Source organism: Carassius auratus, chromosome 19 (assembly GCF_003368295.1).
Source record: "Carassius auratus strain Wakin chromosome 19, ASM336829v1, whole genome shotgun sequence".
Taxonomy (NCBI): Eukaryota; Metazoa; Chordata; class Actinopteri; order Cypriniformes; family Cyprinidae; genus Carassius; species Carassius auratus.
This window is the reverse complement of record NC_039261.1, coordinates 22,480,995-22,496,971: the sequence shown is the minus strand read 5'-3', so window position 1 is coordinate 22,496,971 and position 15,977 is coordinate 22,480,995. Positions and strand designations below refer to the sequence as shown.

At 42.3% G+C, this 15,977-nt stretch overlaps 1 protein-coding gene across 2 annotated transcripts in view; it reads left to right on the top strand.

Annotated features, from left to right (window-relative positions):
* The window catches only part of LOC113119843 (collagen alpha-1(XXII) chain-like), a 61,508-nt gene that overhangs the window by 36,878 nt on the left and 8,653 nt on the right, over window positions 1-15,977 (top strand). For both annotated transcript variants that reach the window (XM_026289527.1, XM_026289528.1), the window contains 14 exons: window positions 184-216; window positions 517-570; window positions 2,025-2,078; window positions 2,297-2,350; window positions 2,430-2,483; window positions 2,669-2,722; window positions 2,898-3,002; window positions 10,681-10,725; window positions 12,564-12,641; window positions 13,116-13,151; window positions 13,241-13,294; window positions 14,855-14,899; window positions 15,048-15,083; window positions 15,798-15,911. In XM_026289527.1, the coding sequence (XP_026145312.1) occupies window positions 184-216; window positions 517-570; window positions 2,025-2,078; window positions 2,297-2,350; window positions 2,430-2,483; window positions 2,669-2,722; window positions 2,898-3,002; window positions 10,681-10,725; window positions 12,564-12,641; window positions 13,116-13,151; window positions 13,241-13,294; window positions 14,855-14,899; window positions 15,048-15,083; window positions 15,798-15,911 (816 nt within the window). The remainder of the gene's footprint in view (window positions 1-183; window positions 217-516; window positions 571-2,024; window positions 2,079-2,296; window positions 2,351-2,429; window positions 2,484-2,668; window positions 2,723-2,897; window positions 3,003-10,680; window positions 10,726-12,563; window positions 12,642-13,115; window positions 13,152-13,240; window positions 13,295-14,854; window positions 14,900-15,047; window positions 15,084-15,797; window positions 15,912-15,977) is intronic.

Genomic DNA, 15,977 nt, shown 5'->3' with positions numbered 1-15,977 from the left:
ATTATAGATAACTTAAGTAATGATAATAATAATAAGTGATATCTGATGTGAGTAATAAATCACAAAAGTGAGCTTAGATATATTTTGAATCATGTATTGATTTAGCTGATGATCTTTTTATTGATGAATTAATTCATAGTTTTACAGTATTATTTCACAGTGATCTGTTTTGATATTCTTTAGGTGGCCAATGTGATTCCTGAACCTGGAGAACCGGTAAGTCATCAGTTTTGTCTTGATGTTGAGCTTATTTTGAGTAATCAAGTATATATTTTGTATTTTTCATTTTGTATCATATTTTTTGAGAATAGTTTGAGTGCATCTATTAACACACCTTTTGCTTAAAGTGTGTTTGTGCTGTCTTTCTTGAAACTAAATGCCACTTGCTTTGATACTTTGTTATTCAATGCATTATTTTTAAGCTCTGAAATACTTATTGGAGCCATTGTATCAATGAACCAGATATTTGATCTGATTTCAATTAATGTATGTTCATTGTTTGCACCTCCATGTAAGGGTAATCCAGGAGAGAAGGGAGAGAAAGGAGATCAAGGAAAACCAGGCGAGATGGTGAGCTTTTATTGTTTCTATAACTTCCAAATTAATTGTATGTGTAATAAAGTTATACCTGGTTGTATAACCTGCAAGTTAGTACAACTTGCAGGTTGTACAACCCATCACAAGAGGGCAGCAAAGAGTCAGGTTTGGTTGGATCACTAGTCTCTTGAGCCTGTGAACATGATTTCATTAATAGCATCATGTGTAATGCACACGTAAGGAAGTCTTCTGTCAGTTCGAAGAATCAAATCCACCTGAAAAGGAACAGGGAAATATTTGCATTTAATTTCTGAGATCAGCCACTTCAAGTGTTTTACGCATTAGCTGACAATAGATATTAAGGGCTTCGGGGCTGCACAAGAGAATATTAATAAACCTGAAGGTCAGGGGCATCGCAGACCATCAGCTGATATTATGTACCTCTGTTGGCTCACAATAAAACCATCATTACACTATTAGGAAAATTTGCAGGCCACAAGCAATTAAAAAAGCTGACCCCGTGCATCTATCCACAGAGTAGTGCTATTGCAGGAGGATCTTTACTGTAGCTGTTAAAACATAATAAAGATTTATTGATGCTTAATCATTGACATTTAGGTTTTGACACATCCAAAATGAGATTTTTTGCTCTCTGCTTTTGATCTCTTGACTAATATTAAAAGGTACAATAACGCAAATAAGTCTGAAATGCCAGACAACTCAACCACATCTGCACAGGACGTCAGTTTATAAATATCAAGGTGAAAGTTTGGAATATGTAAATATTAATTAAGCAACATGACTGCAGATGTGTGGGCTAATTAATAATTCATCAGGTCACTTTCTCTATATTGTCATCATGACCTGCCCATCTTCAGCCTCCTACTTTAATACTTTTTTTTTTCTTTTTCGGGGCTGCTACTCAAGGTATATTGCATTATGATTTATTATATTGTTTTATACGATATTATACACAGTAAACAATGTAAATGATGAAAGCTCTCCATCATTCACTCATCTACTGAAGTAGTGCAGATACCAAGAGATGCATCATTTACACAAACACAGACAAGCTTGTTACGATGATGTATCTGCTCTCACCTGAATCTATCAGTGTGAAAATGGCTGCCGTTCTCACTAGTTCAGCCGAATGCAATCTTTTCTGCCCTGACGACATCTAAAAAGAGAGCCAGGTTTCATTTCTGGAGAGCAGTGTAAACTTGTCACCATGATCTAAGAAAAAAAAAAGACATTCTGTCCTATACATGTTGTTTCAAATCTGTGTGACTGTGAAACACAAATGAAGAGATTTTGATGTTTGCATGTTTCAGCTCATATTGACTTCAATAGTGTGGACATTAGTTTTGAAATGAAAGAAAACTATGCTTTTGAATTACACATAGACACAGTTTGAAGGTGATTTTAGGTATTATAGCATACCTTTTAATGAAATGTACTGGATTACCTTCATATTCTCATATTTCCAGGGTCAAAGAGGACTTCCTGGAGAGCAGGGATTCAGAGGACATGCGGGACCTGCGGTAAACCACAAACATCATCTTAACCAGCTGTTTTACAATACATCCGACTTGCTTTCATTCACATGAGACCGTCTTCTGAATATGATGATCACTGTTAATCCTGTACCTTCATATTCCAGTCCTATCTGTGAGGAAGTCTGATCTTTAGAGCAGTTGAGATGTTTCTTCTGTATTCCACACACGACTGTCTGATGTCTTTCTCTTGTTTGTGTGGACAGGGCCCTAAGGGGGATGCTGGTGAAAAAGGAGAGATAGGGAGACCCGGAGACCCGGTGAGTTTGTCTTCTTCTCACACATGATGATTTGATTGTTTTCAGAACTTTTCACTGTCATGCCCTTCACTCTCTTTAGGGTCCTCCCGGATTGACGGGCCCTCAGGGGCTTCAAGGGCTGCCAGGCAATGTGGTGCGTTCTTGAAAAATTCCTGTATAAAATACAAGATCTATTTAAAAAAAAAAAATGTTCATGCATGCAGGTGCATGCCATATTTTTTTTTTTATAAAATAACTTATAAAAGCAAATATTTATGGACATTTTAAGTCATTTATTTTCCTCTCTTGCAAGTGTAGACATAGTGTTTTTTTTTTCAGGGTATTCCAGGTAGCATTGGTCCACCTGGTATTGCTGGACAGAGAGGAGATAAGGTATGAAATGAACTAATGAAATAACCTAAAAGAAACTAGCAAGTCTAGCTTTCGGTGTGGACGTTTTGTGTTATTTTACACCAAGCATCTATGAATTACTCTAACTCAAGTTGATGTAATTATGAACCATAATCATAATTCACCCTGTCTAAAATGGTTATTTATATCCCACCAGGGAGATGCTGGTAAAGATGGCCCCCCTGGACCCCCTGGTCCAATCGGTCAGCCTGGTTTAAGAGGAGAAATTGGTTTGCCAGGAAAAGGCAAAGAGGGACCAAAGGTAATGTATTCATCAGTTTGAAAACATCACATATATTTTTGAATAGTGTAAGTTTGCTCAAATGTTCCATGTGGATTCTCAAAGATACTACACAATTAGGTTTAAAAGAAGAGAGCATGCAGTTTGTTTCGCTCTTGTTTTACAGTTTCCTGCCATGAGCGTGTAAAATTGCATTTAATAAGCATTGTGTATACGTCTGGTCCTCTGGAGGATCTGAAAGTTGTTTACGCTAACTTTTTCCATTTATATTTGCTGATTGTGGTTAAAAACACTGAAATGTGGAGAATAAAACAACCACACATTAAATGTAATTATCTATGAAGATTCGGGAGGAGCGCGTCAGATACTTAGCCTAATCATCACAGGTGGACCACAATCAAGTAATCAATCCCACAGTATAAATATCGCTGACTTACCTCTATCCATTGACGGTTTATCAGCATGCTGGTTCGCTTCGTCAGTCACCTTATCACAGACCCAATTTACGTACCAACGAAGAGCGCTAAACAGGGGATTTATAAGACCCGTTGCTTTTGCCGGACCCGAGATCATTTCTACCCAGCCAAACACGGCCGTTGAGCAGCATTAAGCGTCATCGCGACAGCTGCTATCCTCGCCAAGCCACACATCGTGGCCAATAGACCGTGCAACTCCGAGCTCGTCTTGCTCGATACACGATCGTGCCGCCCGACACCGAGCTCTCGTCGAGCGCTGGATTGCAGCAGAAAGAATCCAACCACGGCTCAGCCTTTCACCACGGCGTTCCGGCCGAGTGGCAGTGTGAGGCCGCTTCCTCTAGCGGCGCAGACTAATACATTTCCAGGCGAAGACGCTAAAAAACAGGTTCTTCTTTTTCTTCATTGGATTTTTACGGCAGTTCGCATTCAAAGTGTTGCATCTAAAAGCAGTTTTGCGGCTAAAGTTTTGTTAAACTACGTCTTGACGTAGTTCTGTCTTCTTCTAGTAGCGTTTTATGGCGGTTTCGGCAAACCAACGTAAAGGTGCATTACCGCCACCCGCTGATCCGGGGTGTGGATCCCGCATAGATTTGGACTACAGATCCACCGTTCCGTCGGATGATGATGCCACTTTTAACCACGAAGCCAAAGGCATTAGGTTAGATTATCGTAATGCCTTGTTCTCAGGCCTTCCAGCTAAATCGTTGAGCAAGCTTCAGTATTCTGCCGCACGCTTGTACTTCTCCTCGCGAACACATTACCGGTTCTTTCACAATTACACGGGCTTCCCGTAAACGTGAGAATTGATTTTAAAATTTCTATCTTAACATACTAGGCACTCCATGGGACTGCACCTGAGCATCTTTGTGAACTCATCAGTCCTTATATTCCATCACGCTCTCTTCGCTCTACTAACTCTTTCACTTCACCAGCCATAATGTGAGCTAAAGACCATGGGGCAAAGAGCCTTTTCATATGAAGCCCCTAAGCTACGGAATGTACTTCTTCTGCACGTCAGATATGCACCTATGTTGGGTCACAAGTCACATTTATTCAAGACTGTCTGTCTTTAATGAATTGTTGTATTGCTTTTGGCGTTCGTTTCTACAAATAAAATGCATTCTTATTATTATTTACTATTATTGTTACATTCGCCTTACCGCGCACGTTTAAACCTCGCCGAAATGATACAGACATAAGTTCAAAAAAAAAAAAAAAAAAAAAAAAAAAAAAAAAAAAACTTAAGTCTCTGTATAAAAGCGCCTGCTAAATGCTTAATTTAATTTTAAAATTTTAATTTCCATGCAAGTCTCCTGGTAGGACCAAATCATTTAGGGACCTATTTTACCATCCACCGGCGTGATCACTCAAAATTAATCTAAAACGCATCTGCCCTCGTGTTTAGATGCAGGATAGCAAGTGTGAGTAAAATTACCATCGCCTTTTAAGGACCGTAATACGAAAAAACCGGAAAGTAAATCTCTTTAGAAACCACTTGGAAGCGAATAGCACATAACTGCTGTTAACCCATTTGCTGCAAGCATCGCCAACGCCCCCAGTCTACGTTTCATTTTTACAGCACGTTAAACATCACTCTCTTACTTGATCTGGATAAACCGCGCATCAATTGAAGTCCAAAGACTTTGGCTTTTATATTTGACCAATATTTCGATAAAACATAATTCCAGTGATTAATTTTCCATCATGTCAGGAAAACTATTCCTATTCCTGAACGGTAAACGTCAAAGTGTTAGCTCATGGACAAATGTTGATCATGGATCTAGTCAGAAAGAATCATGAACAGAAACATCTTTATTTTGGGTATATAATTTCTGCCTCCATGCCAAAAATGGGGGGTGTCTGGTAAGGGGCTAACGTTACTGCTATAATCATGTCTTTCGGTACAACGCCTTAAAAAGACTAAACATGCTCAATCGTTTCCAAAAGCCTCTGTTTCCACAGTCCATAATACAACGTGAAAACAGCGTTCCAAACGTATCCGCTCGGGAGTCCGTCTAAAGAGCCCGGAGGCCAAATGAGAGGAAAGATGCTTTTCCAACAGGAACATAATAAGGTGGACAAGGCCTGAGGAATTGTCAAATCAGGCAACAAATTGCTAAGCTGGTAACACAGTAGGCTACCCATCCATTTTTAGCTTGCCCCATCAAATATTACTAACACTTTTTACTCTTCCCACAGCCAACATCTACAGCAGCCGAAGCAAGTAGCCTTTTATGTACCTCCTCACTGCCGCAGCAGTGTCTGCTCCCGCAGAAGCCTTTCCTGTACCTCCCCACCGCCACTGCAGCGTCTGCTCCCGCAGGAGCCTTTCCTGCATCTCCCCACCGCCGCTGCAGTGTCTGCTCCTGCAGGAGCCTTTCCTGTATCTCCCCACCGCCGCTGCAGTGTCTGCTCCCGCAGGAGCCTTTCCTGTACCTCCCCACCGCCACTGCAGTGTCTGCTCCCGCAGGAGCCTTTCCTGTATCTCCCCTCCGCCGCTGCAGTGTCTGCTCCCGCAGGAGCCTTTCCTGTATCTCCCCTCCGCCGCTGCAGTGTCTGCTCCCGCAGGAGCCTTTCCCGTATCTCCCCACTGCCGCTGCAGTGTCTGCTCCCGCAGGAGCCTTTCCCATATCTCCCCACTGCCGCAACAGTATCTGCTCCCGCAGGAGCCTTTCCCGTTCTCCCCACTGCCGCAGCAGTGTCTGCCCCCGCAGGAGCCTTTCCTATACCTCCTCACTGCCGCGCAGTGTCTGCCCCCGCAGGAGCCTTCCTACACCTCCTCACTGCCGCGCAGTATCTGCTCCCGCAGGAGCCTTTCCCGTTCTCCCCACTGCCGCAGCAGTGTCTGCCCCCGCAGGAGCCTTTCCTATACCTCCTCACTGCCGCGCAGTGTCTGCCCCCGCAGGAGCCTTCCTACACCTCCTCACTGCCGCGCAGTATCTGCTCCCGCAGGAGCCTTTCCTATACCTCCTCACTGCCGCGCAGTGTCTGCTCCCGCAGGAGCCTTTCCTACACCTCCTCACTGCCACGCAGTGTCTGCTCCCGCAGGAGCCTTTCCTACACCTCCTCACTGCCACGCAGTGTCTGCTCCCGCAGGAGCCTTCCCTACACCTAAATATATAAAAAAAAAAAAAAAAAAAAAAAAAAAAAAAATACCACACATCACCTCTGCCTAAAGGCATGCAATGCATCCGAGCTTGCGGTGATAGCATCATGTATCGACAATAGCCAAGACGATATTAGGCCCATTTTCCAACCAACGTTTTTATAATAATCATTAGGCGGCCTACCTTAAATCGGCTATCAAACTGCTCCGTTATCCCATCTCAGCACTGCATTTCCCGCTCGCCCGTGCTCTCAAAGGATGATGTGAGCCCGTAGGTTAAAAAAAAAAAAAAAATTTTCACTGGACAAGCGAGATGACCGTAGTGCCGACTACATGACCTAGCAATATTTAAATATAGTACTTATACTTAATACCAGTGTATCAGTACGTCCGAAAGTATATATTTTTTGATTATTGGTGATTCCATAGGCTCTTTTCGTGCACCTGCATGGTCAAAATGGTAAATAGTAAGCTCAGAAAGTATAAAGAATCTTTCTCTTACTCCACCCATGCACGATTACATCGTCGATATGTACCATCGATCTCACGTGCTGACAATGACCACATTGCCGATACATGGCACCTATTTGGGGTACACTGGCACAGGAAATCCAATTTATTTTTGCACTCTTAATTTCGGATACTATGACTGCACCAAGATTTTCTCGGACTCATTATCGGAAGCAGCTCATTGGATTTGCTAAACAATTATTCAAGTAAGCCTCACAGCGTCTACCCTCGTAGACAAATAATCTTTAGTATCGAACTCCCTGCCAGGCCCTGGAAGAGGGCTCCCGGTCGAACCAACCTTTGCCTTCTCCATCCAACTATCAGCAAAGCTTACTCGTTTGACATCGCAAGTATTACAATCATGCCAGATGCTTTCCCACTTAATCAATCTTGGACTTTCCATCCGACCACCAGCGAAGCTTACCCGATTAAAATAGGCCGATTAACCAAAAAAAAAAAAAAAAAAAAAAAAAAAAACGACATTTACCTATCGAACACCAATGAGTACATTGCAGCCCAAACAAATTTTCCCTTCGATGGCAAGATGTACCCATCCAATACCGCAAGTTACGCTTTCGCCGAACACTAACGAGCTCTTCGCAGATAAAACAATCTCAATTTTCCCTCCGATGGCTGGAGAGACTACCCATCTGGTGTCGCAATTTTAATAAATATAATAAATAAAAATAAAAATAAATATAGAAAATAAATAAATAAATGATAAATAAAAAGACACCGGATGCTGGCCATAGCCTCCCGACCAGATAACCTTACCTTTTTCAATCCTATGGCCGGCAAGGCTTCTCTCTTCGATGCCAAGAGCTTGAGCTCCCATCGGATGCTGACGAGAGCCTCCTGACCAGACAACCTCACCTTTTCCATTCTGCGGCCAGCAAGGCTTACCCGTTCGTTGCCAGGAGCTCACACTCCCTTCGGACGTAGGTGAAAGCCCCCGGCTACCTGCTTTTCCATTTCTGTCTTTCGTACGGAGAAGTTTACCCGCCCAACGCATGGAGTCAAGGCTCCCATTGAACGTAGGCGAGAGCTTCCCGGCTAGACAACCTTACCTTTTCCGTCCTTTGGCCAGCGAGGCTTAACCGTTCTATCCGGGAGCTAAGCTCCTGTCGGACGAAGGTAAGAGCCTCCCGGCCGGACAACCTTTTCCGTCCTTCAGCCAGAGAGGTTTACCCGTTCGATTCCTGGAGCTAAGCTCCTATCGGACGTCGGTCCGAGCCTCCTGGCTAGACAACCTGACCTTTTCCACCCTTGGCCAGCGAGGCTTACCCGTCCGATGTGAGTGCTCCCATCGGACGCCGGCGACAGCCTCCTGGCCAGCCAACCACGACCCTACTGTGTGTTTCAGGTTACTAACCTACAAGCAAGCTGCTTAAATACTGCAAGTACCTAACACACAATAAACTCTCCTTCCTTCCTATGGTCACCAAGGCTAAACCGTCTCTTGCCAGGAGTAGCAAACTCCCTTAAACGCCGACGACAGCCTAACGACCACGCAAACTTACCTTTTCCAACCTACGGCCTGCGAGGCTCACCCAGTTTGTCCCCGCCGGACGCTGGCAAGAGCCTCCTGGCCACCTATCGTTACCTTTTCTGTCCGCCATCCGGAGAGGCTTACCCGTTCGATGCGCGTGCTCCCTTCGGACGCCGGCGAGAGCCTCCCGGTTAGACAACCTTACCTTTTCCTTTTCTATGGTCAGCGAGGCTTACCCGTTCGATGTGTGTGCTCCCTTCGGACGCTGGCGAGAGCCTCCTGGTCAGACTTGCTTTACGTTTCCACCCTACGGTCGGCGAGGCTTACCCGTTCGATGTGTGTGCTCCCTTCGAACGTCGGCAACAGTCTCTCGGCCACACAACTTACCTTTCCATTTGACGGTAGGCGAGGCTTAACCGTCCGACGCCACGAGTCTCGTCCTCTCGCCAAATCCTGCAAAAAAAAAACAAAAAAAAAAAAAAAAAAAAAAAAACAAAAAAAAAGCTACCCTCAGCTACTCTCACATCTTTTAACCCCGTCTGGCGAGGCTTACCCGTTCGATGTTCTGAGTTTGAGGCCCCATCGGATGCTGCGAGAGTCCTCCCAGTCGGGTTTTCCTTTCCAACCCTCCCCGTCCGCCGAGGCTTACCCGTCTGTCGCGTGCGCTCCCTTCAGACGTCTGGCGAGAGTCTCCCGGACGGGCCTATGCTTGCCAGCCGCAAGTGAATCTCATCCAGCCGATGCCGTGAGTCGGGATCTCCCTTCGGATGTTGCCAGAGTCCTCCTTGTCGGCTGGCCCAAAAGCTTTTTATCTGCCTAACCGAGAGGACCCAGACGTCCGTCATCCTGAGTCTCAATCTCCTGTCGGAGGCTTCATGGGCCCTCTCGGTCAGCGTTAGGCCCTTCACCCACTGAATAGCAGGGGCTATCAGCCAGTAGGGCCCGTACGCCGACACCGTGACCTATTCCGGTCGAGGCAACTCGGGTCCTCCCGGTCGGGCACCACAACCACGCCGCTCCTCCTCATCGGCCGGCAGGGCTCACCGATCCAACGCCAAAAAAAAAAAAAAAAAAAAAAAAAAAAAAAAACTCCAGTTGAGCATCGGCCCGAGCCCTACCGACCGGGCGCCAACAACCACGTAGTTCACTAGCTGCAGCTGGTAGGGCCTACTCTCTCAACGCCCAAGTCGCTCCCTCCGGAGTACGTAGGCCCTTCCAGCCTGCCAACGAGATAACTTCTCAGAAACCAAATCAGCCGGCTGTCCTCCTGTACATTTGCCTTTTTGGGGGGTACTCTAGCTTCGGGCAATTCCCGAGCTCGGAGCCCTTCCCCGGACAGCACGCCAAATACGCATACCATACCTCAGCTAATTATATGTAAGCGTGAACTAGTGAAATGTAATTATCTATGAAGATTCGGGAGGAGCGCGTCAGATACTTAGCCTAATCATCACAGGTGGACCACAATCAAGTAATCAATCCCACAGTATAAATATCGCTGACTTACCTCTATCCATTGACGGTTTATCAGCATCCCTCCTCCACCCCATCTCCTCACTTCAAGTTCACTTTACAATATACGGGGAAGGGGGGGTACTCTAGCTTCGGGCAATTCCCGAGCTCGGAGCCCTTCCCCGGACAGCACGCCAAATACGCATACCATACCTCAGCTAATTATATGTAAGCGTGAACTAGTGAAACTAATGAGTCAATTGAGCCGTGGATGCATGTGGGACGTTGGTTTTATTTTCTAGCTGCACACACACACACACACACACACACACACACACACACACACATATCTACAATCTACAGACATACAGGCACATTTACACACGTATGTAACAATCAAATAAATGTAAAAATGTAATTATTCACTGAAAGTTTTGTCTGTTGTATCATTGATACCAAATCAGACATTATTGTTGATTTGAGACATGCCTTATTAAATTGTATTCTGTTCTTCTCACAAAGCAGTGATATGACTTCAGAAGTCTTGGAATAACACAGCCCTTCATAAAACGAAACTACATGTGACTTTTTGAGAGGGAAAGGAAATAGAGTGAAAATAGAGAAGGTAGCATCACAGCAGTAATCTGCTTTCTTTATGTACAGGGTGATTCTGGACCTCCGGGACCATCAGGACCCCCCGGACTGAAGGTAATGAAACAAGTTTTTTCTTGTTAAAAGAAAGAACCAGACTTCGTCAGCATGAAAGGTCTTAGGCGTTTTTATCATAAGCAGGTGTGTGTTTCCCCAGGGGCAAAAGCTGAATTACTGAATTTCATTTATGTGATCATTTTCCTGAACTTTCAGAAAGCCAGACACATTTTCCTTGGGAAAAGTACAAGATATGCATTTTGCTACTGAACTTTAGCAATCAGTGCTAAATATTGTGCATAAGGCTCAACAAATCCTGGATACACACCCCTTTTCAAAAGTTTAGGGTCTGTTAAAACCATTTCAAGCTAATTAGTTCTGTTCAACTAGGTTGTGTTAAATTGATCAAAAGTGGCAGTACAAATATTTATTATGTTATAAAAGATTTCTATTAGAAGTAAAAGATGATCTTTTAATCATTATTTTCTTCAAAATCATGAATCCCAAAAAAAAAAAAAAAAAAAAAAAAAAAGTCTCATGGTTTCCACAAAAATATTAAGCAGCACATTTGTTTTCAACGGTCCAGTGGTCAATCTATTCTATTCAATTCAATTCAATTCAAGTTTGAATTGAATTGAATTGAATTGAATTGAATTTAAAGTGCTTTTTATGATACAAATCATAAAGAAAACTTTACAGAAAATTAATTTCTACAATATTTAGTAGTAGCTTATAAGTGGTGATCAGTTTATGTGCATATGACAGGAATTTTCAGAAAAATTAATACAAGACATATTATACAAGACAGTCAACCAGACGATGAACACTATTAACAGTAATTATAATGTGAATGCATAGTAAGTAGCAATATTTGTTAGCTCTGTATGTTGTTTCAAGGTAAGCATCATCTGAGGTCCTCTGAGGGTCAGCATCATCTCTTCTCAGGTGTTCTGGATCCAGACAGGAAGCTTGTGTAAATCAGTGTTGGGAAAGTTCACTTTCTACATGAACTAGTTCAAAGTTCAATTCACAATTTTTTAAATGAACTAGTTCAGTTCATAGTTCAAACTACAAAATCTTTAACTAAAGTTCACAGTTCCAAAAATGAACTAGTTCATAGTTCTTTTTTTTTCTCCATATGTTGCTGTGAGCTATTATTTTTCAAAATTATTGCAACAGCCCATATAGAATCACAGAAAGCAATTATTTTATCAGTTTTAACAATGAAGCTATGCGTCAGATTTCATCTTCATATCCAATTTTAAATCCTTATCCAACCAGGGTTTACATTAGCATTGAGGGGACAGCATTTCCCCCTTGTTGATTTAATTCTTTGTCTCCCATTCTCACCGACCTTGTCATAAACATCATACAATTCTTTTAAATGATCATACGCCTTCATGCTACATGCTGCTGTCGCCTACTTTTTTTTTTTTTTTTTTTATTGACGCGTCACGCATGCAGCGGACGGCGGTGCGACACTGGTGGCTGGTGTTGCCAGATTGGGTGTTTTTCCGCTATATATTAAGACCCGTTTACGGTGTGTTTTAGCCGGGTTTTCGCCTGGAAGGCTCTATAGAAATCTGGCACCCTATTGAACGAAGTTAACCTGAGAGAGCATGCCGTTCACAGACACCAGAATGAACGAATTGACAGTAACGTTCATCAGGCATTAATACATCACGTTCAGTTCACGTTCGCCCAAAATATGAACGAGTTCATGAACTATCGTTCAATGAACGCATTCAGGCACAACACTGGTGTAAATCCTAGTTACATCCTGTGGCAAAACAAAGAAACAAATAAAGACATCATTAGCGTAACTAATAGTAACTTTCTATTGGAAGGGGTATGCTGTTTATTCTTCCATGTTTATCCATTTTTATTTTGTGTTTCAGGGTTTACCTGGTCCACAGGGAATGCAGGGGATGCCAGGAAATAGAGGACCACCGGGAGAGGGAACCACAGGACCCGATGTATGGAAACACACACACACACACACACACACACACACACACACACACACACACACACACACACACACACATATAACTCAGTAATATGGCTGTTTATCTGCTCATCCTGCCATTGCAATATCCAAACAAAATGCAGTCATTTTCACATGCTAGTGTTAGTAACTCAAATGACTCCAGAATTACCATATGGCCAAAATCCGACCTTTTTAATTTCCATATTGAAAAGGTATTGAAATCAGCTCAACTGGTCAAACTAAAGCAAACAGATGGCATATGCACAGACAAACATGCATATTTACAAGCACATCCTAATAAAAGCACGCATATTGTAATGTGAAAACTTATTACCATTTACAGTATTTCAGACCATATATAGTGTTTACCCTATTTTTTTTTTTTGCATATGGATTTGAACACAAACGTAGATGCACATTTCAATATCTCACATCAGATTGATATTCTGTGTCTTCTCAGGGGCCTCCCGGACCTGCAGGGCCACCAGGACCAGCGGTAAACAATCTGTTCATATTTATATCACTTTCAAATGAGACAGACGCTCACAGAACACCCTCAAGTGTCATGTCATGTTTGATATTCAGGGTTTGAGAGGACCTCCAGGAGTGAGCGGACAACAGGGACCCGCTGGACACAATGTAAGATTTATATGCTACTCCAGTAGCGAAGGGATAAGAGAATCATAAACATGGGTACATCAAGTTGGTTTGTTTTGCATCAGTACTTTTAAATGTGTTTGCAGAACTGCACAGCAAGACACACTGACAGCCTGTAACTGGCTACATGCTAATGCTAGTAAGGTTGTGGTTATAATTCAGGGAGATTTGAGATTCTCATTCTAGAGAACATTTTATTGGTTAAAATGCAGAAGATTTTACAGATATTAATGATCTGCTATAGTTATTGATGCTCATTATTGCAAGGAATGCTATTAATTTGGCTCTACCTTCTAGCAACAATCTAGCAACATGGGGAAAAAAAAACCCTTAGCACTAATTTTATTTTACCTGTACAATGACAATGAGGAGCTTTACCTTTCAGTCTCCTGAATAGCTCACCATCTCGCCTGGTTTTCCTTGATCTCCTTTCTCTCCCTTCTCTCCTGGATTACCCTAACATTGAGGTGCAAACAATGAACATACATTAATTGAAGCATAAGGCTCAACAAATCCTGGATACACACCCCTTTTCAAAAGTTTAGGGTCTGTTAAAACCATTTCAAGCTAATTAGTTCTGTTCAACAAGGTTGTGTTAAATTGATCAAAAGTGGCAGTACAAATATTTATTATGTTATAAAAGATTTCTATTAGAAGTAAAAGATGATCTTTTAATCATTATTTTCTTAAAAATCATGAATCCCCAAAAAAAAAAAAAAAAAAAGTCTCATGGTTTCCACAAAAATATTAAGCAGCACATTTGTTTTCAATGGTCCAGTGGTCAATCTATTCTATTCAATTCAATTCAATTCAAGTTTGAATTGAATTGAATTGAATTTAAAGTGCTTTTTATGATACAAATCATAAAGAAAACTTTACAGAAAATTAATTTCTACAATATTTAGTAGTAGCTTATAAGTGGTGATCAGTTTATGTGCATATGACAGGAATTTTCAGAAAAATTAATACAAGACATATTATACAAGACAGTCAACCAGACGATGAACACTATTAACAGTAATTATAATGTGAATGCATAGTAAGTAGCAATATTTGTTAGCTCTGTATGTTGTTTCAAGGTAAGCATCATCTGAGGTCCTCTGAGGGTCAGCATCATCTCTTCTCAGGTGTTCTGGATCCAGACAGGAAGCTTGTGTAAATCAGTGTTGGGAAAGTTCACTTTCTACATGAACTAGTTCAAAGTTCAATTCACAAATTTTTAAATGAACTAGTTCAGTTCATAGTTCAAACTACAAAATCTTTAACTAAAGTTCACAGTTCCAAAAATGAACTAGTTCATAGTTATTTTTTTTCTCCATATGTTGCTGTGAGCTATTATTTTTCAAAATTATTGCAACAGCCCATATCCCAGTCATGATGCAGAACTAAACCAGTTTCACTGCACTGCTGTGGATCACAGTTAAGTCGTCTCTGGGATTCAGTGTCAGTTTGTGACTAATAAGGTTTGAATGTGTTTTCCTGTGGTGAGGATCAGCAGCAGCAGTCATGGCTTATGAATATGTGTGTGTAATCTACCTGCAGGGTGTACCAGGAAGACCTGGAGAGAAGGGCTCCCCTGGAGAACCAGTGAGTGATTTCTGTTCGCCATTTAAGTATCGAATCAGCTGACACTATTAATATTCACCTGCTGTTGATGGACTATAAAGGCGGGGATCATGATTTATGAGTAGATTTTTTTTCAATGGATTTTTGTTTTCCAACATTTTTTTTTTAGGGAAAAGCTGCTGACATTTCTGATCTGAACCTGAAGGTAACAGCCATGCATCCATCCAGTCAACAATTCAAACCTCTATCCAACCATCCATCCATGCATCCAAACAACCAAACCCTGCATTCATCAAACCATCCATTCTTGCATTCATCCATCTAACAATTCATACCTCCAACCATCCATTCATCCAACAATATATCCATACATTCAACCAACCATTCAACCCACTATCCATCCAACCCTCAATTTGTCCCTCCAACCATCCTTCTAGTTGTCTAATCACACAATCACGCATTCATCCATCCAGCAGTCCAGACCTCCATCCTACCACCCAACCACACATCCAATCACACATCCCATCCATCCATACAATCATCCGTTCATCCATCTAACTCTCATCCATCTATCCACCCATCCATCCAGTCATACAATCATCCTTTCCATTCATCCATCAATGCTCCTTCTGTCCATCCATCCATCCATTGAGCCAACAGTTCAAACCTCCATCTGACCATCCATCCTTACATCCAAACTACCAACCCTCCATCATTCAATCACACAATCATCCTTCCATTCATCCAGTCATCCATTCATTTATCATCAACCCAACCCTCAATCCATCCAATCACTCAATCATCCTTTCATTCATCCATCATCAACCCAACTCTCAATCCATCCAACAATAAAAAACGTCCATCCATCCATTCCTCCATCCATCCTAATATTCCTACTTTGCCTTTCTCTCTTTCCCAGGACATTTGTTCAGATTGTCCCCCTGGACCAGCTGGACAACAAGGTTTGCCAGGACCTCCAGGTGAAAATGGTAATACTGGACCACCTGGGAAAAATGGACAGGATGGATATGCGGTGAGAGAGCATGATTCAGAAATCAAACTCTCACTTTCATCTTTAAACTTAATGGAATTGGAAATG